The sequence below is a fragment of the Gigantopelta aegis genome, chromosome 4, assembly GCF_016097555.1.
Source record: "Gigantopelta aegis isolate Gae_Host chromosome 4, Gae_host_genome, whole genome shotgun sequence".
Taxonomy (NCBI): Eukaryota; Metazoa; Mollusca; class Gastropoda; order Neomphalida; family Peltospiridae; genus Gigantopelta; species Gigantopelta aegis.
The window spans coordinates 44,650,394-44,676,932 of NC_054702.1; the positions used below are offsets into that span (position 1 = coordinate 44,650,394).

General features: G+C 39.0%; 1 protein-coding gene across 3 annotated transcripts in view; it reads right to left on the minus strand.

Annotated features, from left to right (window-relative positions):
• Positions 1-1,765: 1,765 nt before the first annotated feature.
• LOC121370598 overlaps positions 1,766-26,539 on the minus strand; it is a 29,829-nt gene continuing 5,055 nt past the window's right edge. Inside the window, exons 3-5 of one of the 3 annotated variants that reach the window (XR_005957704.1) lie at positions 25,382-25,415; positions 10,817-10,943; positions 3,376-3,510 (exon numbers count right to left, since the gene is read on the minus strand). Coding sequence is in view for 1 of the 3 variants with exons in the window: in XM_041495927.1 (XP_041351861.1) it covers positions 3,346-3,510; positions 10,817-10,943 (292 nt within the window). In the remaining 2 variants the exon portion in view is untranslated. Of the gene's footprint in view, positions 3,511-10,816; positions 10,944-17,145; positions 17,429-25,381; positions 25,416-26,539 lie in introns of those variants that run through there. The other 2 variants (XM_041495927.1, XR_005957703.1) reach the window with 2 other exon arrangements.

Sequence of the window (26,539 nt, forward strand, 5' to 3'; positions counted from 1 at the left end):
AAAGCTAGTGTTGGGAATTGGTATGAATTTCATCATCGACAAACTGTTGTAATTGATATGCAACAACCGATCAACTTTTAAATTATACAGTCAGTAAGAATTATATAAACATAAGTAGGATTTTAGTTGTAAGGACCTGGGCCCGTGCTTATAAAACTTTGACTCGAGACTCTAATAGACTAATTAATAGACTAATGTCATGACAACGCCATACAAATTGCATACGTGTGACATCGTTAGACACCGAGTCTGGACTCTATAAACGTTTTAGAAGCACGGGCCCAAGGCCCTGTTTTACGAAGCGATCTTAGTGCTAAGACCACCTCAAGTGCATACAGTAGTTGTGCACCAAGTTGATCTTAGCGCTAACATTGATTCGTGAAACGGGTCGAGGCACTTATTGTTGTGTTTACCGGGATCTACACCCTACAAATGACTTATTTAACTTTTAATGATAAGTTAATATCTTTGTTCTTGATGTATACACCAAACCCAACACATTGATCATCACATCTGTTGAGCCAAACTGATCAATCTTCGATTATAATCATCACTGGAAGACCTCGAGAAAAACCAGCACACGTTGTTTAAAACAAAGACTATATGAATTCAAATATGAATAGGGATGACGTTTAACGCGATACAAACCTCCTTCAAAAAAACCGCACACTACCATGGCCAGCAATAAGTCCGGATTTTTTTTCAATCGAACATGTGGAACATCGTCAGTCAACATCTTTATCAACATCAATGCAGAAACTCGGGACAGTTCAGGGGTCGAATTCCAAAAAAAAAATTTAAATTTTTTTTTTTTGGGGGGGGGGGGGGGGGGGGGGGGGGGGGGGAGCACAGCAAGTGTTGCCTTCAGTTTAATAACAAAAATCAGGGCATTAAGGCAAGTTGGAGGGGCACGAAGGCAAACGTTTTCTTCAAAAGAGGGGCACGAAAGCAACTTATTTTCTATCAAGTTTCTGAGACAAAAATTATTTCACCTTATGGTCTTGGATTAGTTTATTTTTGATACAGATATATGCCATAATAATGCATTTTACAAGGTTAATAACATACTGCATATAAATGCCCAATGTAGCAGATATGCTACATTATTAAAAGTATATACAAATTTATGAAAATTCAAAAATCAACATGGAAGTGTTCAGTGTACACTAACACCTAAGTTGAATGAATATGATAATTTTGGTATTTATTGGGCCTGTAGGAGGACTGCCACTGGCTTGACAGAGTGAAGCGTGTTTGTGACCGCAACGTTCCAATCACCTTGCCAAGTCGAAAAGATATATTGGTCAATATGACATTTGAAATCACTAATGTGTAAGTCACAAAGAATATATTTATAAATGTTGTCAACTTAAACTGCTGTAAATAACGTTATTTTTATGGCCATTTTAGCACATTTTGTTTTACATCCTGGTATAACTAATCTGTCACTTCGTGTGTCAACAAGCAGCCCGACTTCCCTTGATGTGATTTTTCATGTTACATTTGGTGTCATTTCATAATAATAAAATGTGGAGTTAAAAAAAAAAAAAAATATTCCGAAGGGCCCTGATGACAAACCAGGTAAGGCAATGCAGCGTTTTTCTTGCCGTTGACACCTAAGATTTTAGGGGCACAATGGCAAGTAAGGAGGGCACCTACGGCAAGTAAGGAGGGCACCTACGGCTATTGCCATCGGTGCCGTGGTGAAACTCGAACTCTGACAGTTTCTTTAAAATGTAGAATATACAAACACCAAATATATATATGCATTGTGCATCTTTACTTCTCTTTGTATATTTATTAATAAAACCATATTCATTGCTGGACAATAAAATCAGCAGTCTTCATGCATGATACTGATGGTTACGTTCAGAGATCTAGCATCCTTGAGCCAAAAGTGGTATTTTCCGCACAGTTATTTCAAATCCAGTGATTGGAATGAAGGCCTTGCAATTCTTCCCTGTAGAGAGTGTGGACACAGAAGATTGTGGTAACATTTAAAAGGCTGTAAACATACTACTCATCTCGAAGTAGTATTAATTCCACACATTGTCACTTCATAAGCATTAATGTACAAAGCCTGGAGAGACTGATGTTATAGAAGTGATCACCAGTATTGATTGTATAGTCCAGCTGCGGTAAAATGGAACCTATGAACTGGCATCTAACTCTATAAAGAAATATGCTAAAATTCCTATAAAAACACATTATTAAGTTTGAAACCCATACCAACGTAAATAAAAAGGTTTCTTTATAAATTACCATCAAGATACATTCGTTAAATCTCCTTTTATGATACAGGGCTGACAGCAACTGATGGGACAGCCAAGGTAAAGCTTTAGCAATTACTAGTACTAAGCAATTCAGGTGAAAGTGCATACCTTGGCTGTTCCAGCATTTTGTCTTCACCTTTGTATTAGAACTGATACTTAATCTATACATGATGATGTTAATTTGTTAAAAAAAAACGTTTTTTATTACAGATATTTTATTTAATAAAAAATGTTATGAAAGTTGTTAAGGGTTTTGAAACTTATTACAGTGAAATCCCTCTAAACCTGATACCCATGAGACCAGGCAAAAAGGCTGGTTTTAAGAGGTATCCAGTTTACAGAGGTTATGATCTATACCAATATTTAAACGAGACTGTGAAAAATTTCCAATTTTTAAGGAATTTCAGTTTACAGAGGGTCCAGTTTTGAGGGGTTTTCACAGAGTGTTGGCAGTATTTGGTATATAGTAATACGTCAGTTTATTGGTTCCCTTTTGACACAAACAGACTATAATAGTTAACAACACCCACTGTATATGTCTTAACAGTTATCCCATCTGATACAGAAAGAAAGAAAGATAGAATGAATACATGCCCATCTCTCTTCAAGGTAAAAGGAAGATTTCCTGCATTTTCCTGTTTCAGCTAGTTTTCATTACTTCTCAGTTAGAACTCAGACACACAAGTTATGTTTTGTGGCTGACCAGATAAAACTGAATTGTAAAGCATAAAGACTTTGCAACTTCCTCTCCATGGAAATCCTCAGCTACGTCATGTCTACATTTTTAAACGTGGCAATGACATTGAACACAAAATATGAAAAGTAAGGAACTGATGTGATTTGTTTTCGTCTATCAAGGACAGAAACAGTTCCAGTTGGCACCAAAATCTCAAATTCTGGGTAAATTTAGTGTTTTTATCTCTGACCACCATCTTCCATAGTTAAATAGCTTCAACTTCATGCAATTGCGTATCTATAGACACCCACGTTCCAGTGCTGAAAAAGGTAGAATGACTTCAATTGCCTGTCCGTAAATCTATTTTCCAGTGCTTAACACATGTTTAGGCCAACTTCATACAATCTGCCTCTCCTTGGACATCATCTTCCAGTACAGGTGAAGTCTCTGCAACCACTTTGACCAGTACTGCTCACAAACTTTCTGTTCCATCAAGTGGACATGGGCAGGTTCACCCCATGGGTAGGCTATCACAATGGCAGCATTTGTTACTGGGCCAAACTGGAAGAAACAAAACACATATATAAAATTTAATAAGCTTTAGACTGCTTATTATTACATAAACTTGTGTGTCACACTAATTTTACAAAACAAGTGCCAGAATTCTTGCATTTCCCAAAGTGTGAGCAAGGGTAATATATGAATCCTGACATGAGTTTCGTAAAATCACATGGGAGTGTACCGGTAATAATTTTTTAATTACTTATATCTTTATTATTTTTAAAAAGAATAACAAGACTGTTTTAAAATGTTTTAGGCAAAACAAAAAGGAGACGACACACTAACATCATTTTCAGAAATGACGCCATTTTAATGAGCAATGTCATCTACCCTATATAGATTATTACATCTTAAAGTTACAATGAATGTTATTTTATTAATAAAATATAAAATGTAATTAAAATATTTCACATGCACAGAGCTTAGACTGGAGAAGCCACATCATATTACGACGTTGCTTCCCCAAATTAGGTCATTGGTTGGTCACGTGATTACACTTGTTATTACACGTGATTACACTTATTACGTGTCCTTCGTATGCTTATTAACTCGGTTATGTTGAAACATGTAGATTATAAAAACACAGAATAACTGGTTAACAAGTCTTTTGCACTATGATGTCACAAATAAGGTTACCATCCCCACCACACCCCACAGCAAAATCGGCAACATTAATTATACAACTTTAATGACAGACCAACTTAAATATAAGAAACCTAATCTTTTTAAGACATTAGCTGGCAAAAATAAACAATGTGTGCTCACTGTTAATTAACTAATCAGACCATTTGAGAAACGATTATATACCTGTACATACATGTATGTAGCAAATCTCTGAATATAATTAAAAAAACCCAAAACAACCAAAAAACAAAACCACTAGCAAAAAACCTTTTCAGCCAACCAAGGACATATTGGTTTCGTACTGCAAATTTCAGATTTGCTCTGGGTATTTATTACAAGAGACCTATTTGTATCAATCCTGTGCCCTATTACACTTCCCCAATTACTGCCAATCCTAAATATCACACTCACTAGCTATAACTTTTATACTCCCAAAACCAACATTGGTCAAACAACATGTCTCCTTCCTGTTAACGTATCACCATCAATATAGTTAATTTCAACTATTTACGGCTGTAAGATTGCCGTTACTTGCCATGGCATGTATGAAGCGAGATGATTTGTTGCTCTATTAATATTGCTAGTGTTTGCAGTGTTCTTCAATCATTTCCAAAGTGTTATTTCATCGGTAAATCAACCATGAGCCCGACATGTTCCAATGACTGCGTCCCATTTGGCTTGTAAGTCATGAGGATGTGATCACAATAAATCATGGGAAGAACCAAAATGCTCGAGTTATATTAGCCCTGTTTATGGGGACATAGCCATAATTAACTCAACATACACAAATGCAGAGACATCTAGATCTCAGTGTCGAGTGACAGATTTACGGGCTAACACAAAAGGACACACACTTTGCCTCACCTACAAGTGCAAGTATCATGCCAGACTTAATCGGGAATAAAGGAAAGACAATTATGGAATATTTATTTAAGTACTGACTTAAATCATAAGCAACTAGGTTCTGACCTATATGTGTTGAGTCTGAGTAAAGAAATTAAAAACAAAAGTTAACGACACCACTAGAGCACATTATTTATTAAGCATCGACTATTGGATGTCAAACATTTGATAATTCTGAGATATAGTCTTATATGCACCACCCCACAGACAGAACAGCACATATCACAGCCTTTGATATACCAGCCGCGGTGCACTGGCTGGATCAAGCCCAAAAGGTCCACCAACAGGGATCGATCCTAGAGAGTCTGCGCCTCATGCAAGTGATTTACCACCAGGCTATGTCCCACTCCCAAAGAAATCAAATGCCTCACATACATGTATAAGGAACTTTTTTCTGTTAGCAATGACAAACTGCAAATAACATAATTTTTTCTTTCTTTTTTTTTTTTTTGTTTTAATTTTTGTGTTTATATCTAATTAATGTTCAAGCAGAGAGCTCAGCCATCTGGCCTTTCTGTCCAGGACAGTTATTAGAGAGAAGGAAAGTACGTATTGTGGTCTTTCACTTCCCCAGTGAGCCATTAAATCCACTCCAGTAGGACGCAAACCCAATACCTACCAACCGTAAAGATTGATGAGTTAACCTCTACATCGCCAGCGAGATTACTCACACTATGGCAGGGCTAGAACTTAATGACGGCACCGACGGCAATTGCCATAGTAGAGATGTAAACTGTGTATGTAAAGAGCATCACTGATGGCACTATTGTGCCGTTGGTAAAGCTCCTCAACAATGGCAAAATGTATACGCCTGTTGTACATTATCTGCCAATATGTAACATTTGCACAGTTAAAATAGGTCTAAATACAGCAAAACACATTTCAGTCAGGTTTATTTGCTGCAAAAGTCATTTTAAAAACAAAAAGTCATAGGCAGGCTCAAAATTGATATCGGTGGACCGTTTCACCTATGGCAATTCTTTTTAAAATAGCCGTGGGAGACAAATTCTTAAGTTCGAGCCCTGCTATGGTCTACATATTGCCAATTGTGAAGTTCTGGTTTTAGCAAAGACTGAATGATTGTAAAACAAAGATACAGCACACGTATATATTTATATAACAAACAAATATTGGTGTCGACAGAAAAAGCCACACAATACAGAAACTATATATGTATATTGTCCAAACAGTAAGTCTCATATGGACACAGATGACTGTAAAAAGTTGTGGATGTGATCACCGGGTGAGTTTTACCGTTTGAAGAATTGGGCCATTACCGTAAAGAACTGGGCCAAGTGCCATTTACTGGTGGTTCTGTCCTAATTTACTCCATTGAATGCTCAAAAACGGACATGTCCACAGGCAAACACAACATGTCCGTCATGAAAGAAGTTCCAGGGACCTGGGGTAAGCGTTCCATGGCACATAATGTATTTAAGTAGCCATGTAAAGGGATACAGTGTTCACACTTTCATGAGAACACACAAAGCAGGGCCATAAAGTAGGTATAACTGGACACTCTGCCCAGACGCACGGCTGTGTGTACACACTAATTCACCGCCATAAACTGGTCGTCCCAAGAACAAACAGTCAACATGGAATATGGCAGGTCCATGTAACAATGGACATAAAATTGCGAAATTTTGTTGACAAAGACAGGCTTGGCTGTCAGAAAATATGCAAACACCCGGCAATTGGGTTACAACTGGGAGGTTAAGAAAATCCAGTAATGAGTATCTTTTATTTGGGAATTTGAATTTTTTGGACTAAAAATGATGCAATCACAAAGTGCAATGAAATGGTCTGTATTTCAGTGGTGATAAACCGAGACATTGACCCAAGGACTTTGATCTTTCTAACAAACACGCCTGATAAAAGAAACATTTGTGCTATCACAGGTACATATTTATACATGTATACACATACATGTCTACCACCCCCAATCTGACCTACTTTGCAATACACACAAGCCAAAAGGTCAATACAAGTACCTGCCAAGGAACTATTATTTAATCCATGTCATTCAATCTTAGGATACAAGTGTGTTTATTAATATTTGGTATCCTAAAACAAATAAACTTGATATAATGCATCTTTAAGACCCCCTGTTATAAACCTAGTTGTAAAAAACAGACAAGTTTAAGATGTCTTCAGTCTCAATTGGACCAACTGATTTGAGTTTTTATAGCGAGCGTCCCACGATCTGCACTACTGACACTGAGGGGGCGGGATTTAGCTCAGTGGGTTGAGTTTTTATAGCGAGCCTCCCACGATCTGCTCTACTGACACTGAGGGGGCGGGATTTAGCTCAGTGGGTTGAGTTTTTATAGCGAGCCTCCCACGATCTGCACTACTGACACTGAGGGGGCAGGATTTAGCTCAGTGGGTTGAGTTTTTATAGCGAGCCTCCCACGATCTGCACTACTGACACTGAGGGGGCGGGATTTAGCTCAGTGGGTTGAGTTTTTATAGCGAGCCTCCCACGATCTGCTCTACTGACACTGAGGGGGCGGGATTTAGCTCAGTGGGTTGAGTTTTTATAGCGAGCCTCCCACGATCTGCACTACGGACACTGAGGGGGCAGGATTTAGCTCAGTGGGTTGAGTTTTTATAGCGAGCCTCCCACGATCTGCACTACTGACACTGAGGGGGCGGGATTTAGCTCAGTGGGTTGAGTGCTCACCTGAGGATGCTAGCATCGGGAGGATCAAACCACCTCAGTGGATCCATTCAGCTGCTTGGTACACCACAACTAGAAAAAGGCCATGGTATGTGCTTTCCTGTCTGTGGGAAAGTACATATAAAAGACACCTTGCTGCTAATGGAAAAATGTAGTGGGTTTCCTCTGAAAACTACGTGTCAGAATTACCAAATGTTTGACACCCAAAAGCTGATGATTAATTAATCAATGTGCTCTAGTGGTGTCTTTAAACAAACAAACTAAACATACTTTACTGACACTGAGGACTGATATGAGTGACCGTGTGCTCGAGTAACCCACCCTCTACTGTTACCCCGGGTACATGTGGGTAGAATATAAAATTGTCATCAAGTATCAATGCAATTTACCTTCCTGGTGGACTGGGTGAAAAACTTAATTAATTAACAAAATATTACAGATACATGTATTCATTTTTTTTATAAAAAAATATAACTGTATCTGGACACTATTTAGGGACAGATCATTAACAATTTCTCCTCCACCTGTCATGGACAGAACTCTATGGCGAAGTCAGAGGTTGTGTCCACGACAGGCATGCTTGAACAGTTCTCTGATGGAAGCATGCCAAAAATTACACCCACCCACAATTTCTCCCTGAGTTATCACAAACACACACAACATCCAATTAACTGAAGCTGTCACAAAGGTTGAGGAGAACAACGTTTGAACATCAAAAGCAATTCATGTGACATGTTTCAAGTGCTTTCTTGTCAAATTTAATACACCTAAGAGATCTTTAAAAAAAACAAGAAGAAGAATGAAACTGGCAGACTTTCCTGTTTTCCTACCACTGGGCTATTCTTTTCTTATTTACAAATAATTGGCGCAGAAGCTTTGTCATTTGTGTTGCCTGGGGGCGGGATGTAGCCCAGTGGTAAAGCACTCGTTTGATGTGCGGTCGGCTTATTGGGCTATTTCTCATTCCAGCCAGTGCTCCACAACTGGTGTAACAAAGTGGTATGTACTATCCTGTCTGTGGGATGGTATATAACGATCCCTTGCTGCTATCGAAAAGAAGTGGCAACAGCGGGTTTCCTCTCTATATCTCTGTGGTCCTTAACCATAGGTCTGACGCCATATAACCGTAAATAAAATGCATTGTTAAATAAAACATTACCTTCCTTTTATGTTGCCTGTGTAGGAAGTGGGAGGCGTTTGTGTGTATGATACTCTGAGTGTTTTGTACAGCAATTATGACACTATTTGAAGAAAGTCTCTGTCAACATATTGGATAATGAAGCTAAACACAACAAGCTTTAGCCACACATATGTACCAGTGATCTCAAAACACTCCTTAAATGGGACACATCTATTACCAAACTAGTGAGACCTGATCAAGTGTAAGTTCCTCTGGTCCATGGTGCTAAAACAATTACAGAGCCATTTCGAGTAAAAACATGGAGATTGCTTGGTCGTCAACATCCTTTGAAGATGTCCTTTGAAACACTCACACACATTCCACTTTAGTCAAGGTGCGGGATGCAGCTCAGTGGAAGATAAAGTTGGGTGGTATACCGTATATACCATTAGGTATCGGTATTATGTCAATACTGATTTACCGTACCGAGCAAATTCCAAAATACCACAATATCAGTACTGAAAAATGTTTCCCACCATTTAATAAAGCACTAACAATATATCTGACGAACGCAAAATGCGTTGGGTATAAATCAAACGAGAGCCGTGTGTATGGAATTTTATTTTATTTAGATGAAATTAGTGAGTGAGCCTTTAATCGGGCATGCATTTAAAGCAGAGTATATATATACCAAAAATACTGCTCGATATCAGTTTCGGTATTCTTATTGTGTCAATACAGAGGTAAATCACACCAAAAATACCGATATCGATATGGAACCTTAAATTTCAATACCACCCAGCTCTAGTGGCAGAGTGCCCATTGCCAAATTAACCAATTGCTAATTTTATTCAGTGGCTTCAACGTTTTGTCTTTGGCTCAGCTAATACAATATTCCTTAAAGTAACTACATTCTAATAATTTCATTAGAAATACTCTACATATATCTTAAAAGTAGCTGAAGCAAGATTTGTTCCAGTGTGAGCCCTGGCCATCTTCTGAGGTACCATCGGTCTACAGGCTGGTAGGTACTGGGTTCGGATCCCAGTCGAGGCATGGGATTTGTAATCCAGATACGGACTCCAAACCCTGAGTGAGTGCTCCGCAAGGCTCAATGGGTAGGTGTAAACCACTTGCACCGACCAGTGATCCATAACTGGTTCAACAAAGGCCATGGTTTGTGCTATCCTGCCTGTGGGAAGTGCAAATAAAAGATCCCTTGCTGCTAATTGGAAAGAGTAGCCCATGTAGTGGCGACAGCGTGTTTTCCTCTCAAAATCTATGTGGTCCTTAACCATATATCTGACACCATATAACCGTAAATAAAATGTGTTGAGTGCGTCATTAAATAAAACATTCCTTTCTTTCTTTCTTCTGAGGTGTAATGGGCTGAAGCCACTCAATGGATCCAGGATCCAATGTTTTACAGCCGATACCCCATGACTAGTATACATGTACCAAAGACTTCTGTTTGTGGAAATGCATATATTATTAAAAGATCCCTTGCTTGTAGGAGCAGCCCATGTGGGTTTCTCTCTTAGTCTTATACTCTATACAATGGTGTGTGTGTGTGTGGGGAGGGATTTAGTGCAGTCGGTTGCGTGCCAGCTTTAGGTGCTTGCTTGCAACACAGGATCAAACCACCTCTATTTATCAATTTTTTCTCATTCCAACCAGTGCACCACACCTGGTCAAAGGCTATGGTACATGTACCGGTATGTGTTTTCCTGTCTGTGGGAAAGTGCATACGAAAGATCCCTTGCTGCATTAGGAAAAGTGTAGCGGATTTCCTCTCGTGACTAAGAGTCAGAATTACCAATTGTTTGACATCCAATAGCCAATCAATGTACTCTAGTGGTGTCGTGAAACAAAATGACCCCAAAACAACAAACTATATACAATCGGTTAAAATAACTAAGTTATGGCCTGACTAAAACCATCCGATATCTATTAAGAAGAATCTACTTGAAAAGAATCACCTCTAGCTGTGCACTGCTGTTAATGGCACCGAGGTAGGCTGCAACCTGGATTGGACTGTCAAACGTGTTGGACAAGAGAGGTTTGGGCTTCTGTGATGTCTTCCAGTCTATTACACACAGACAGTCTCTGAAATCAAAACATAACCACACACATCTTATTACAGATATCAAACACCAATGAAGTAACTCCAAGATTACATTGGAAAAGAATATTTATTTTATATAAACACATTTTAAACTGCATGTTTGGTTAATTTGTGTCTGAACAGTTTGACCCTTGGTCAAGAGAGGAAAGCTGCTGTTGCCGCATAGGCTGATGATAAAGTAGCACGGGATCTTTTATATGAACTTTCCTATATACAAGACAGGACAGTCTTTGATGTACCAGTCATGCGGCACTGGTCAGGGGTTTGAAAAATGAAACTTGTGTGACCACTCTACCAAAATTACAAAGAGTTGTCGAGCTGAAAATGGGCAATCAGATATATACTCAGATATATGCATGTACATGTACATATATGAACTTAAGAAGTAAATGTCACAAACAAGATTTTTGCAGTGTATATGGCTGACACCATACTGGAATCCGACGCCATATAACTGTAAATAAAAAATGTGTTGAGTGCGTCGTTAAATAAAACATTTCCTTCCTTTCTATACTGGAAAAGCTTGTGGACATGAAGGTTTAATAACCTAATGTGCTCAAAACAATAACATAACACTGTCAGTGATAAACCGGCCTCGGTGGCGTCGTGGCAGGCCATCGGTCTACAGGCTGGTAGGTACTGGGTTCGGATCCCAGTCGAGGCATGGGATTTTTAATCCAGATACCGACTCCAAACCCTGAGTGAGTGCTCCGCAAGGCTCAATGGGTAGGTGTAAACCACTTGCACCGACCAGTGATCCATAACTGGTTCAACAAAGGCCATGGTTTGTGCTATCCTGCCTGTGGGAAGCGCAAATAAAAGATCCCTTGCTGCCTGTCGTAAAAAGAGTAGCCTATGTGGCGACAGCGGGTTTCCTCTAAAAACAGTGTCAGAATGACCATATGTTTGACGTCCAATAGCCGATGATAAGATAAAAAATCAATGTGCTCTAGCGGCGTCGTTAAATAAAACAAACTTTACTTTTACTGTCAGTGATAAATATATATTGGGGAAATTGTTTATGAGTTTTACTTCTAAGGTAACCAATTGTTCAGTTACGTGAATGTAGTTCTAGTAACCAATGAGTCAGACCTACCTAATTGTAAAACACTTGAACTACGGTTCTGTGCTACATTGGTGATTCAAATGTATTAAAGAAAATAAAATGATTTTCAATTTGACTTCTGATAGGGTAATTTTAATTTCAGAACCACATAATCAATTGGCGGTTCATGTGATTTTAAAGTTGCATAACCGACACGCGAACAGAACAACGGTTCTCGTAAAATATTATGCTCTGCAGTAATGTATCACATTGTGATTAGTTTCAGAGATCACTACACAATCCTAAATGATAAATGAACGTTGCTAATCAATTTTCAATTGATGAACTGTGCTGCTAATAAAAAACTTGAAAACAAAGTATTCCCTGTATATGGTATTTTGGTATGATGCTTATTAATGCTAACAAAGTTACCATGACAGTACCTTCAGTATTATTTGACAAAATAATTAAATTCTTAAGTCTGTGATAAGAATTTAATGTGTCTTTTTACCATCAAAACAACACAAGTTATCTCCCTTTAGCAATATATATATATATATATATATATATATATATATATATATATATATATATATGAAGAGTTCAGGCGCAAAACGCGATATAAACCATTTTCTTTATTTTTTTAATTAAAGCCATTATTGTATGTCAGTAAGGGCTAATCGTAGGCCTGCTGATTTGCCGCAAAAGCGACTGATCCTTATGAAATTGTATTGGGTATTGGGATTTTTTTAAAACACGATATACGCCAATTAAAAAAATAATTTTTGCTGAAAATGAAAAAAATTGATACATGTATATCGCGTTTTGCACCTAAACTCTTCATATATATATGTGTATGTGTATGTATGTGTATGTGTATGTATATATATATATATATATATATGTATGTAAAAATGTATATATATATATATATATATATATATATATATATGTGTGTGTATATATATGTGTGTGTATATGTGTGTGTGTGTGTATATATATATATATATATATATATATATATACATATATATATACCATATACACCAGTCTATTTACATCAGGCCCTAATCTAGAATTGAAAAAGTAGGAGAAAGTGACGTTCTGGTGAAGTGAACATTATACACCTTGGAGATTTCTAATTGGTTCTAATTGTAATATTTTGATAAAAACTACTACTACTTCCTGTAATAAAATTTAAACAAGACAAATGTATGTTTCATTAAAATCGTAGTTGATAATGTACACAGTTGTGATGTTAAAATGAAAAAGATTATTAGTATATTCGGGCACAATGCTTAACTGGTCATTGCAGACCGCGCCATGCATCGATGTACAGTCTAGCACCAAAATGAAAAAACATGACAAGGTGCTAAATGAGCTATGACACTAAACAAGCCAGGGTCTTGATGTCTCTTGTGTGATTTTGTTTTTGAAATCAGATTAGGTCCAGAATATTATGGCGACTTCATCATCTCACTACCGCTAATACTTGGCGGCTTGAGCAGACTTTCAGCAAAGAAGAAGTTTGTTTTGTTTAATGACACCACTAGAGCACATTGATGTATTAATCATCGGCTATTGGATGTCAAACATTTGGTAATTTTGATATGTAGTCTTAGAGAGGAAACCCACTGTTTTTTCATTAGTAGCAAGGGATCTTTTATATACACCATCCCACAGACTGAATAGCACATACCACAGCCTTTGATATACCAGTCACTGGCTGCACTGGCTGGAACGAGAAATAGCCCAATGGGCCCAGAGATCAATCACCAAGATTAGGGCCCATTTGCATATGACTTGTTTTTTAACGAATCTGCATTCGTGTGGCATTGCTTCTGTTTTTAGAAAACCTTCATTTCACCAGCTGATTAGGGCCTCACATTACATATGACTGCCCATTCGTGTGGCATTGGAATACTTCTGTTGGCAAAGAAAACCTTCATTTCACCAGCTAGATTAGGGCCTCATTTACATATGACTTGTTTTTTAACGAATCTGCATTCGTGTGGCATTGGAATACTTCTGTTGAAGTTAGAAAACCTTCATTTCACCAGCTAGATTAGGGCCTCATTTACATATGACTTGTTTTTTAACGAATCTGCATTCGTGTGGCATTGGAATACTTCTGTTGAAGTTAGAAAACCTTTCCAAATACAAAGTGTGCAAATGAGGAAAAGGCAAGCAGACATTCAAAATATTTTTTATACATAAGGAAATGTATACACGACCACCATTTTGCACCTAAACAGTTTGAGAAGAAGTTTTTTTTTTGTTTAGCGACACCACTAGAGCACATTGATTAATTAATCATCGGCTATTGGATGTTAAACATTTGATAATTCTGACTTTTTGATAATTTTTCCTAATGCAGCAAGGGATCTTTTATATGCACTTTCCCACAGACAGGAAAGCACATACCACGGCCTTTGATATACCAGTTGTGGTGCAGTGGCTTAACACTTTTAGACCGCTGGTATTGTAAAAGTCTCATCTGCTTTGCAGATTCACTGCATAAGAATTTTGGTGACGTCACTGAAATTCGTTACTCTTGAAAAACAATAGCCCGGTTTATGGGAGTAGCTGAAGAATGTCAACAATAAACTATGACATGCATTTAGTCTCTTCACAACATAAACTGAAATTTGTTGGTTAATGTCAACAAATTTTTTTAACAAGGTAAAACATTATTTCATCAAATCAATCATACATTACAGTGCGCAGAAACCATTTCCTGTTAATAGGCCAGCTCACGATTACTCGAGGATACATACACATGTATGTATATATTGGGGGGATTTACGATTCACTTTGCTTAAGAGTTTAATTAGTTCAACAGGTAAACACTTAATCATACACCCATTCTCAAAAATGTACACATGCTTAAACACACACACTGGCTTCAGTGGTGTCGTGGTTAAGCCATCGGACATAAGACTGGTAGGTACAGGGTTCACAGCCCAGTACCGGCTTCAACCCAGAGAAAGTTTTATCGAATCAATGGGTAGGTATAAGACCACTACACCCTCTTCTATCTTGAGACTAACCACTAACAACTAACCCACTGTCCTGGACAGACAGCCCAGATAGCTGAGGTGTGTGTGCCCAGGACAGCGTGCTTGAACCTTAATTGGATATAAGCACGAAAATAAGTTGAAATGAAATACAATGAATATGAAAATGATGACATGTAGATAATCGTACACATACATGTACCTGTACTGGTTACTTTCTAGTAGATATCAAGATATCTGACAGACCTAATTGATCACCAAATAAAACACTCAACATTATGAATCACTTCAACAATTTGGAATGATTGTTTGAATGCATTGTATTCTGAAAAAACAGAGCAGTGACAAGTATACATTACTATGCAGAATGAAAACACAAACAAAAAACACTGTCACATCCCTCTCACCTTCAAACCCTCTGCCCCTCAAACAACAACAAACAACAACAAAAAACAACAACAAAACAACACCACAATAAAAAAAAACCCAAACAACAACACCCAATGACCAACAAAACTAAAATAATGTTTTTTTTTAAACCTTTAGCAAACACTGTCACTTAACAAAATCCCTTCCCAGGAGCAATTACAATTTAATACAAATGTATTTCCACCCATTTTTTGTTATTGTATGTGGTAAAAACTAATATATCTCACTTGTATACTTGAAAAGTACCAACCAAAATGTACTGCAAGATTTTCTACTACTACTAGACTGTCTGCATACAGTACAATATAAAACTGTCAAAATAAAAACTTCACTTCATTAACATTTTAACTTGCATCTGCCGAACAGACTAGTGTTTTTTAGCATTCCTGTGTAGGTCACAGGACAATAGTGATTTCTTTTTATGTACCCTGCTATATGTTATCCTGCTGCGTGAGAATATCTGTTTACCCTGCTAGATGCCATCCTGCTGCTTGCTAATATCTATGTGTTTACCCTGATAGGTGCTATCCTGCTGCGTGAGAATATCTATGTGTTTACCATACTAGGTGCTATCCTGCTGCGTGAGAATATCTATGTGTTTACCCTACTATCCTGCTGCGTAGAATCCTGCCCTGCGTGCCAGAATATCTATGTGTTTACCCTGCTAGGATCCTGCTGCTTGCTATATCCTGATAGGTGCATCCTGAGAATATCTATTGTTTACCCTGCTAGATGTGTTTGCTATATCCTGTAGGTGCATCGAGAATATCTATCTGTTTACCCTGCTAGATGTCCTGCTGCTTGCTATATCCTGTAGGTGCGTGAGAATATCTATGTGTTTACCATGCTAGGTGCTATCCTGCTGCGTGAGAATATCTATGTGTTTACCCTGCTAGGTGCTATCCTGTTGCACGAGAATATCTATTGTTTACCCTGCTAGGTGCTATCCTGTTGCACGAGAATATCTGTTTACCCTGCTAGGTGCTATCCTGCTGCGTGAGAATATCTATGTGTTTACCCTGCTAGGTGCTATCCTGCTGTCAGAATATCTATGTGTTTACCCTGCTAGGTGCTATCCTGCTGCGTGAGAATATCTATGTGTTTACCCTGCTAGGTGCTATCCTGCTGCGTGAGAATATCTATGTGTTTACCCTGCTAGGTGCTATCCTACTGCATGAGAATATCTATGTTTACCCTGCTAGGTGCTATCCTGTTGCACGAGAATATCTATGTTTACCCTGCTAGGTGCTATCCTGATGTGTGAGAATATGTTTACCCTGCTGCATGAGAATATATATGTGTTTACCCTGCTAGGTGCTATCCTGCCATGTGAGAACATCTGTGTTTACCCTGCTAGGTGCTATCCTGCTACATGAGAATATCTATGTGTTTACCCTGCTAGGTGCTATCCTGCTGTGTGAGAATATCTGTGTTTACCCTGTTAGGTGCTATCCTACTGCATGAGAATATCTGTGTTTACCCTGCTAGGTGCTATCCTGCTGTGTGAGAATATGTTTACCCTGCTAGGTGCTATCCTACTGCATGAGAACATCTGTGTTTACCCTGCTAGGTGCTATCCTGCTACATGAGAATATCTATGTGCTTATCCTACTAGGTGCTATCCTGCTGCGTGAGAATATCTGTTTACCCTGCTATCCTGCTGCTTGAAAATAGCTACATGTATATGTTTACCCTGCTATAGGTGCTATCCTGCTGCTTGATAATGTGTTGTGGCAGTAAGCTTCTTAATCATCCACTATCCTTTGTTTCTGTTTAACAAACTACAAAGCAGCAACTTGTACATGACGTGCCAGTTTGTGAACCATAAATGTCGACACACAGACATCTGTCCACAGCATGAAGACCATTCATTAAGTGCAGCCAGCCAGCGAGATGAGTAATGTGAACATCCCCAGTTTTCAACTTCCTCACCAGCACAGCAACGCCCACCTCCTCACACCTTCTTTCTATTAACCTTGCAACAAGAAAATGTCTGCATAAACACACACCGAAAAAACATCCGCATTCTTGAACAGAAAGACTTGGCACCTGCATGCTGCATAACACAAATACAATGTGTGTATATATGTGTACAGCATCTGTACTAATACCCACAATACAATGCACAGTGTAATACATTTAGTTTTTACATAATCATTTTTAAACAATCAAAAACTTTAAAGTAGTTATTTTGTTCCTAATACCTTATAGTAAACATTAACTGAGAAAATGGAGGTAATCATACAGGATTTCTGCCAGAGGGCAAAACTGGTATGGCGCCAAACCCAAATTTGTTTCCATATTCTTTTTTTTTAAGTTGACCTTTTGACAAAATTAATTACTCTTATCATTACTACCGTATATGATTTTCTTAACCCTAACCCTAAACTTAATCCATTTTCTTTCTGGGGGAGGCCCCCATATCCTGTTGACTGTCGTTGCATTCAGTTCCATAGCACCATACCCAAAAATTTCTTTCTAGCAGAAACAGACTGGCCTCGGTGGCATCGTGGTTAGGCCATCAGTCAACAGGCTGGTAGGTACTGGGTTCAGATCCCAGTCGAGGCATGGGATTTTTAATCCAGATATCGACTCCAAACCCTGAGTGCTCCACAAGGCTCAATGGGTAGGTGTAAACCACTTGCACCGACCAGTGATCCATAACTGGTTCAACAAAGGCCATGGTTTGTGCTATCCTGCCTGTGGGAAGCGCAAATAAAAGATCCCTTGCTGCTAATCGGAAAGAGTAGCCCATGAAGTGGCGACAGCGGGTTTCCTCTCAAAATCTGTGTGGTCCATAACCATATGTCTGACGCCATATAACCGTAAATAAAATGTGTTGAGTGTGTCGTTAAATAAAACATTTCTTTCTTTTTAGCAAAAACACTGTCATACTACTCATATGTACCTAATAACTCATTATACCACTATACATGTATGTACACATTGTACCAAATCCTTGAGAGAACAATAGCGGCTGATTACAGTACAACTGAGTGCCAATGACTGTTAATTAATTTTCTAGTATAATATTAATATTACTTTTAATTAACAGATTCAGAAGTACATGTACATTCCTCACTCAGTCCGACCAATCTATGTACAGTGAAACTCGTTTAAACCGGACCTTGAACAAACGGAAAACTGTCAAAACCAGCCAAGTTTCATTGTCCCAAATTTTCCAACTTCTATTATTCTACCTTCTAAAGACCGGATCCTGTGTAAATCAGATAAATATCACGTCCCCAGCATAGTCCAGTTTAGACAGGTTTCACTGTATTTACATAAGAGTAAAACGAAGTTCTTTTGTTTCACAGTCAAATTTTAAAATGTGCTTAAATTTAATTCTGGGCCCCGTTCCATGAAGCGATCTTAGCCCTAAGATTCTCTTAACCGCATAGCTACCCTATGCACTTAAGTTGATCTTAGGGCTAAGGTCACTTCGTGGAACGGGGCCTTGGTGATTAAAAAAAAAAGAAATATTCAGTTGGTACCTATACAATGAACATTAATTTTACGTGAAAAAAAAATAAATATATATAGCATACACATGTATGTGTAGCGATGACCCTGTGTAATGAGTAAATCTGTGCTTACATGACGTACATATATACTTGTACATGTATATAACAGCTAGAGTTTCCTATTAAAAAAAAAAGAAAGAAGTGTTTTATTTAACGACGCACTCAACACATTTTATTTACGGTTATATGGCGTCAGACATATGTTAAGGACCACACAGATTTTTTTTTAGAGGAAACCCGCTGTCGCCACATAGGCTACTCTTTTACGACAGGCAGCAAGGGATCTTTTATTTGCGCTTCCCACAGGCAGGATAGCACAAACCATGGCCTTTGCTGAACCAGTTATGGATCACTGGTCGGTGCAAGTGGTTTACACCTATCCATTGAGCCTTGCGGAGCACTCACTCAGGGTTTGGAGTCGGTATCTGGATTAAAAATTCCATGCCTCGACTGGGATCCGAACCCAGTACCTACCAGCCTGTAGACCGATGGCCTGCCACGACGCCACCGAGGCCGGTAGTTTCCTATTAAGTATCTATGAAATACCGCCTGTTTCCCACACTCACTGTACTGAGTATGTTTATAATTGCTCAGTATCGGTACATGTTATCACAATATGCTGCCTGGTCTCTCACACATGTATGTAACTGTCACTGATGTAAAACAGTCACCACACAGAAAGGCTAAAAACAAGAACGTTATTGCACCATGTCCAATCAAAGGTAAGGAAGATACACAGAATGTACATGTGTACTGATAAATAAAAGGACACGACAAAATATTTTCTTTCAGAATGTAGATAAAAAGACATAGGTGTAATAATGTTGTTTTTCATGTGTTTGAAACAACTTTTTGTTTTGTTGTTTCTTGATGCTAAAATTAATATGTATTTGGTTACAAACCATATGAATCAATTTACACCAAATGTCCAAAACCACCTTTGATTAGTCACAAACTAGAGTGATAAGTCAGTCGATCGGTCAGCCTGCCAATCTCAGTCTGTCTGTCTGTCTGTCTGTCTGTCTGTCCTTCTCCTATCTATCATAATTAATGTTTAAAATGGAAGAAACATTCAAGTTCATATATAATAATCAGACTGCAAAATAATTTATTCGAAGTTTGAAAAAGAGATCAAGTGACCTCAAAGTACTGGACAAGTTGAAAGAAGAAAACCACCAGCAGTAGTGACTAACAATATGTATGCCACTACCTGCTCCTACACAAAGCAAGTTTTAAAAGCTCAATAGGGAGGTGTGAGGCAACTACATTGGCTCATCAATGGGGAGGTGTGAGGCAACTGCATTGGCTCATCAATAGGGAGGTGTGAGGCAACTACATTGGCTCATCAATGGGGAGGTGTGAGGCAACTGCATTGGCAATAGGGAGGTGTGACAACTGCATTGGCTCATCAATGGGGAGGTGTGAGGCAACTACATTGCATTGGCTCATCAATAGGGAGGTGTGAGGCAACTACATTGGCTCATCAATAGGGAGGTGTGAGGCAACTACATTGGCTCATCAATGGGGAGGTGTGAGGCAACTACATTGGCTCATCAATAAGGAGGTGTGAGGCAACTGCATTGGCTCATCAATAGGGAGGTGTGAGGCAACTACATTGGCTCATCAATAGGGAGGTGTGAGGCAACTGCATTGGCTCATCAATAGGGAGGTGTGAGGCAACTGCATTGGCTCATCAATAGGGAGGTGAGGCAACTACATAGGGAGGTGTGAGGCAACTACATTGGCTCATCAATGGGGAGGTGTGAGGCAACTACATTGGCTCATCAATGGGGAGGGGTGAGGCAACTACATTGGCTCATCAATGGGGAGGGGTGAGGCAACTACATTGGCTCATCAATGGGGAGGGGTGAGGCAACATACAATGGGGAGGGGTGATGCAACTACATTGCTCATCAATGGAGAGGGGTGAGGCAACTACATTGGGGAGGGGTGATGCAACTACATTGGCTCATCAATGGAGAGGGGTGAGGCAACTACATTGGCTCATCAATGGGGAGGGGGAGGCAACTACATTGGCTCATCAATGGGGAGGGGTGATGCAACTACATTGGCTCATCAATGGAGAGGGGTGAGGCAACTACATTGGCTCATCAATGGGGAGGGGGGAGGCAACTACATTGGCTCATCAATGGGGAGGGGTGAGGCAACTACATTGGCTCATCAATGGGGAGGGGTGATGCAACTACATTGGCTCATCAATGGAGAGGGGTGAGGCAACTACATTGGCTCATCAATGGGGAGGGGGAGGCAACTACATTGGCTCATCAATGAGGAGGGCTCATCAATGGAGAGGGGTGAGGCAACTACATTGGCTCATCAATGGGGAGGGGGGAGGCAACTACATTGGCTCATCAAGTAGAGGGGTGAGGCAACTACATTGGCTCATCAATGGGGAGGGGTGAGGTAACTGCATTGGCTCATCAATGGGGAGGGGTGAGGCAACTACATTGACTCAACAATGGGGAGGGGTGAGGCAACTACATTGGCCCATCAATGGGGAGGTGTGAGGCAACTACATTGGCCCATCAATGGGGAGGGGTGAGGCAACTACATTGGCCCATCAATGGGGAGGTGTGAGGCAACTACATTGGCTCATTAATGGGAGGGGTGAGGCAACTAAACATGCTTTTATCTCACTACCCAGTAATAACTAACCAACCATTAACTCATCAATGGGGAGGTGTGAGACAACTACATTGGCTTTCTGTCATTACCCAATAACAACTAACCAACCATTAACTCATCAATGGGGAGGGGGGGCTGTGTGTGTGAGACAACTACACTGGCTTTTCTGTCATTACCCAATAACAACTAACCAACCATTAACTCGTCAATGGGGAGGTGTGAGACAACTACATTGGCTCATCAATGGGAAGAGGTGAGGCAACTAAGCTGGCTTCTCTTTCACTACCCAATAACAACTAACCAACCATTAACTCATGCCCTGTACAGACAGCCCAAACAGCTGACATTGTGTCCTCATCAGGGTGCTTCAATCTTAATGGATAAGTACAAAAATAAATCAAAATAAATATGAATATAATTAATTTTATAGTTAAGTGCAACCAAATGTTCCATTTTTAACACCATTATTAACCAGTTATTAAATGTACAGATTTAAATATACCTTTTTCTTTCTTGTCCCTCACCGACACCCCATACCCAAAGATTTATTTATGCCTATGGAAACATATAGCCGCAGGTTAGGTTGTGCCACTATTCCTTTATCAGCATTAAAGAATGTTAACCTGAGCTGAAACTCAAGAAAAAAAAAAATCTTCTCATCCATCTCTACCACCACACGTCTGTCAGGAAACTCAAATTCTTACAGGACACGAAAATTATGTTGTTCACATTCTTTTAACGGGGTGGGGGGTGAGGAGAGAAACATGATCATAGAAAAGACTGTACAGGATTGTGCTCAAGATCTATAGGGCTCAAACTTAACGATAGAACTGACAGCAATTGTCATCAGTGAGATATAAATTGCCGTAGGTAGAGAGCATTACAGACGGCACAAAAGTGGTCAGTACAGCTCATCAACAATGACAAAATGTACACACGTGGTGTACATTATTTGCCAGTATTTAACATTTGCACCTTTGAAATACATGTATGTCTACATACAGTAAGATAACCTTTCAGTCATGTTTATTTGCTGCAAATTGCCATAGGCAGGACCAAAATAGCTGTCGGTGGGTCGTTTCACCCACGCCAATTCTTTTACAAATTGCTGTGGAAGGCAAATTCTTAAGTTCAAGCCCTGGATCCAGTATGATGTCATCACATTACAGGTGGGATGTGTACAAAGGTGCAGTTTTACAAAAATGTACACATAAGCATGGGGGGGAGGGGGGGTGATGTAGCCCAGTGGTAAAGCTCTTGCTTAATACGTGATCAGTTTGGGATCGATTCCCGTCAGTGGGCCCATGTAGCTATTTTTGTGCTCCAGCCAGTGTACCATGACTGGTATATCAAAGGCTATGGTATGTGCTATCCTGTCTGTGGGATGGTGCATATAAAAGATCCCTTGCTACTAATAAAAAAATGTAGCAGGTTTCCTCTCTAAAACTATATGTCAAAATTACCAAATGTTTGACATCCAATAGCTGATGATTAATAAATCAATGTTCTTTAGTGGTGACGTTAAAAAACCCCAACTTCTTCTTCTTATCATTATTAAACAAGCTTTATTACACAGAATTAATCCATATAAACTCAACAAAACAAGAAAATATACATACAATAGTACTCTCTTTATTTCATCATTCTTACAAACTTCTTGTATGAAATTTTTTTTAAACATAAATCTCTATTACACAGGAGGTTTGTGTAATTAAATGTGACATTGCCTGTCTATGCTGACCTCATAATGGACATCAACACCACTAGCCCCTAAAACCAAACTCACAGTCCTCAGTTGCAACAACTCACAAAATGTAAAATGTCCCATGAGGTCGGTACATGTAGGTAGTGTGGCCACTGTGGGCATAAATACAGGCTTGGTGTCGTCACCTCATTGATTCAACAAACATTCTAAGAGTACTGCTAAAGCAATACATGTCCCCTACAGGGCCCCAGCAAATTTCCGTATATCCTAGGTTCAAGGGCCATAACTATATGAAAAATGGGTAAATCGCCATGAAAGTCAAACTCGATGTGTAACAGCACATGATAAAACTATATACAAAATTTCAGCTCAATATCTTGAGACATTGCAAAAAAAAAAAAAAAAAAAAAAAAAAAAAAAAAGTCTGAAAACAAATTGTCCATATCTCCTAAGTTAAAGGGAAATTGGTAAATCGCCATGAAAGTCAAACTTAATCTGTAACAGTACATGATAAAGCTATACACAAAATTTCAGCTCAGTATCTTGATGCACTGTGAAAGAAATGTCTGGAAAACATACACTGTATATATGTGGGATAGACAGGAGAACAGAGACGAAACCTATAGTCACCTCCAGTTGGACCAGGAGAGGACTGATAAGCCTGTTCACCATTATCCATAACTGGCATATTGTACTACTCCTATTTCCATTAGTAGCTAGGAATCTTTTATGTGCACTATCCCACAGACAGGATAGCACATACCACGGCCGTTGATATACCAGCTGTGGTGCACTGGCAGGAACAAGAAATAGCCTAATGGGCCCACTGACGGGGATCGATCCTAAACCAACCACTCATCAAGTGTGCGCTTAACCACTGGGCTACATCCCACCCCCAAGTTCAACCCATAGATGCTCTATGGGACTGAGGTCTGGTGACACTGCTAGCCAGGGCAATATAGTCGATTGACAATTAGTCTGTCTACAGTCGCTCTTGTCACATTAAAACATGATCTGGCAACGTCACTGATACTGATGACTCATATATGCACAGAAAAACATTCCTATATTGTGGAAATTATGCATTTGTTCTTCCGATAAACATGTGATGTCATCATCCGCATTTCGAGCACGCACATGCAATATGTAGTGATGTGAGAACTAACCTCTCACAGGTGTTCTATTACGTTACAGTATAACAATATGTAGAAATACATTTCTCTAATATGTACATACAATCTCTTTTTGTTAGTATATTTCTTGTTTTAAATAATAAACTTGCATCATGTACATGCATTTTCTTTATTTTGTTACCTGCCTTGAATGCTTTCCTTAAAATTGATTAAGTGTTGTAAATAATATATTATGACATACTGTGGTACAGAAAACTTGTATCATAATACAAAAATTCTCATAATACCCATTCCTACCACTTCACCTAGAAAATATATTATATTTAATTAAGCACCTCAGCACATTTAAAACCATGGATACATGCATATGGCTCTAAAAATCTGCCCCAGATTGGGCCCCTGACCTCCAGAGACCGAACCCTGGGGCAGACATGCTCGAAACCTATGTGGTATATGAGATGTTAAAGCCTTACGCACGCACTCTAAAATACTGAATATTTATTCAACTTTCTTATCTAGATGTTGACGAAATGAAATAAACATAAGGATGGTCTAGATTAACAATCACAGTATGTTTTGTTAAAAATTGTGACATAGGACAATTTCTTAATGGTCAAGATAATGCCATTTCACTGTATACGTGTATATGATTATTTTAACACAGGAGAGAGAGAGAGAGAGAGAGAGAGAGAGAGAGAGAGAGAGAGAGAGAGAGAGAGAGAGAGAGAGAGAGAGAGAGAGAGAGAGAGAGAGATGGTGGATGGACAGACAGACATAAGTCTAATAATTTGATTTAAATGTGATAAAAGTAAAACATGGCAGAAATGCCAAATTTAAATAAATATCCAAGAAGGAACAAAGTTCTGAGAACAGTAACAGTAAGAGAATAAAAGAAACAAGCAAAACAAAATGATATTTACACAATCATAAGGGGCGTTTGTTGTTTCTCCAGTCCTGATATACAGGTACATATATGTAAATATAAAAGGTTAAAGAAAGATAATATATTAGCACCATGGTCTGGACAATCTACGGCTGCATGTAGTACATACAGTCAACATTTGATAAATTTTATGCTCATCAAGGAAAGAGTTAAAAAGTAGAGTAGTTTTGCTGAATGATAAGAAAGGCCATTATGTACTATATAATATATATTAAATGACTTATGAGAAACAGAACTCTCTCTTAAGACAGGTGGCTGCTTGTGCAAGATTCTACTGTTCATACATGTATGTACATACAGTGATGGAAATAAGCAGAACATTTCATCAGTCCACCAGAGAAGTACATCTAGAAACCTACTTGTCCACCTATAATTTCACAAGTCTAAATAAATTACTATTTTTATTCAAGTGAAAGGACAATGTTCTTAATTGCTCAGAACGAAACTGCACTGAACATTTTTATTTGTCCACTGAATAACCACCAAGATACATTTTGCTTGTCCGAGCAGATTTTCACCTGTCAGGAGAAACGGACAAGTGCTTATTTCGAATGCTGACATAACAATGATTGTGGGTACTTAACAAAATGAAATGCACGAACACTTGAAACGTACAGCATGTAAACTGAGCAGGAAAACATTCCTCTGCTGTGAGTATGTACATGTTCGTGTAGGTTCAGACAATGACGGATAGCACACAGCATCGTACACTGATCAAAACAAAGCAGAATACATGTTGTTTACATGTCACCAAATTCCAAACTCGGGGTTAGTACGTGGGTTTAAACTTAAATGTAAATGTACAGGTTCATGCACAAGCTGTTCTTCATTTCACCTTTAATTTGTACCTGTTTTAACATGTAAGTACTCTGTACGTGTACACAAACCTACTGGGTACAACATGTATTTATACTGGGCATCTTCTGTCATCCGACACTTGCACCTGCCAGTGCAGGCGGTCCCCCCCCCCCCCCCCCAACCACCTTTCCTGTCATGGGCGGAGGAGCCGGCCAAGGCCGGCTCTTGTGCCCATGACAGGCATGCGCTACAACAGCTTGTTCTGAATTTGCACGTAAAACCCAATGACCTGACCTGACCTGTCATCCGACACACACAGTAGTTGTACTTGTCAGCA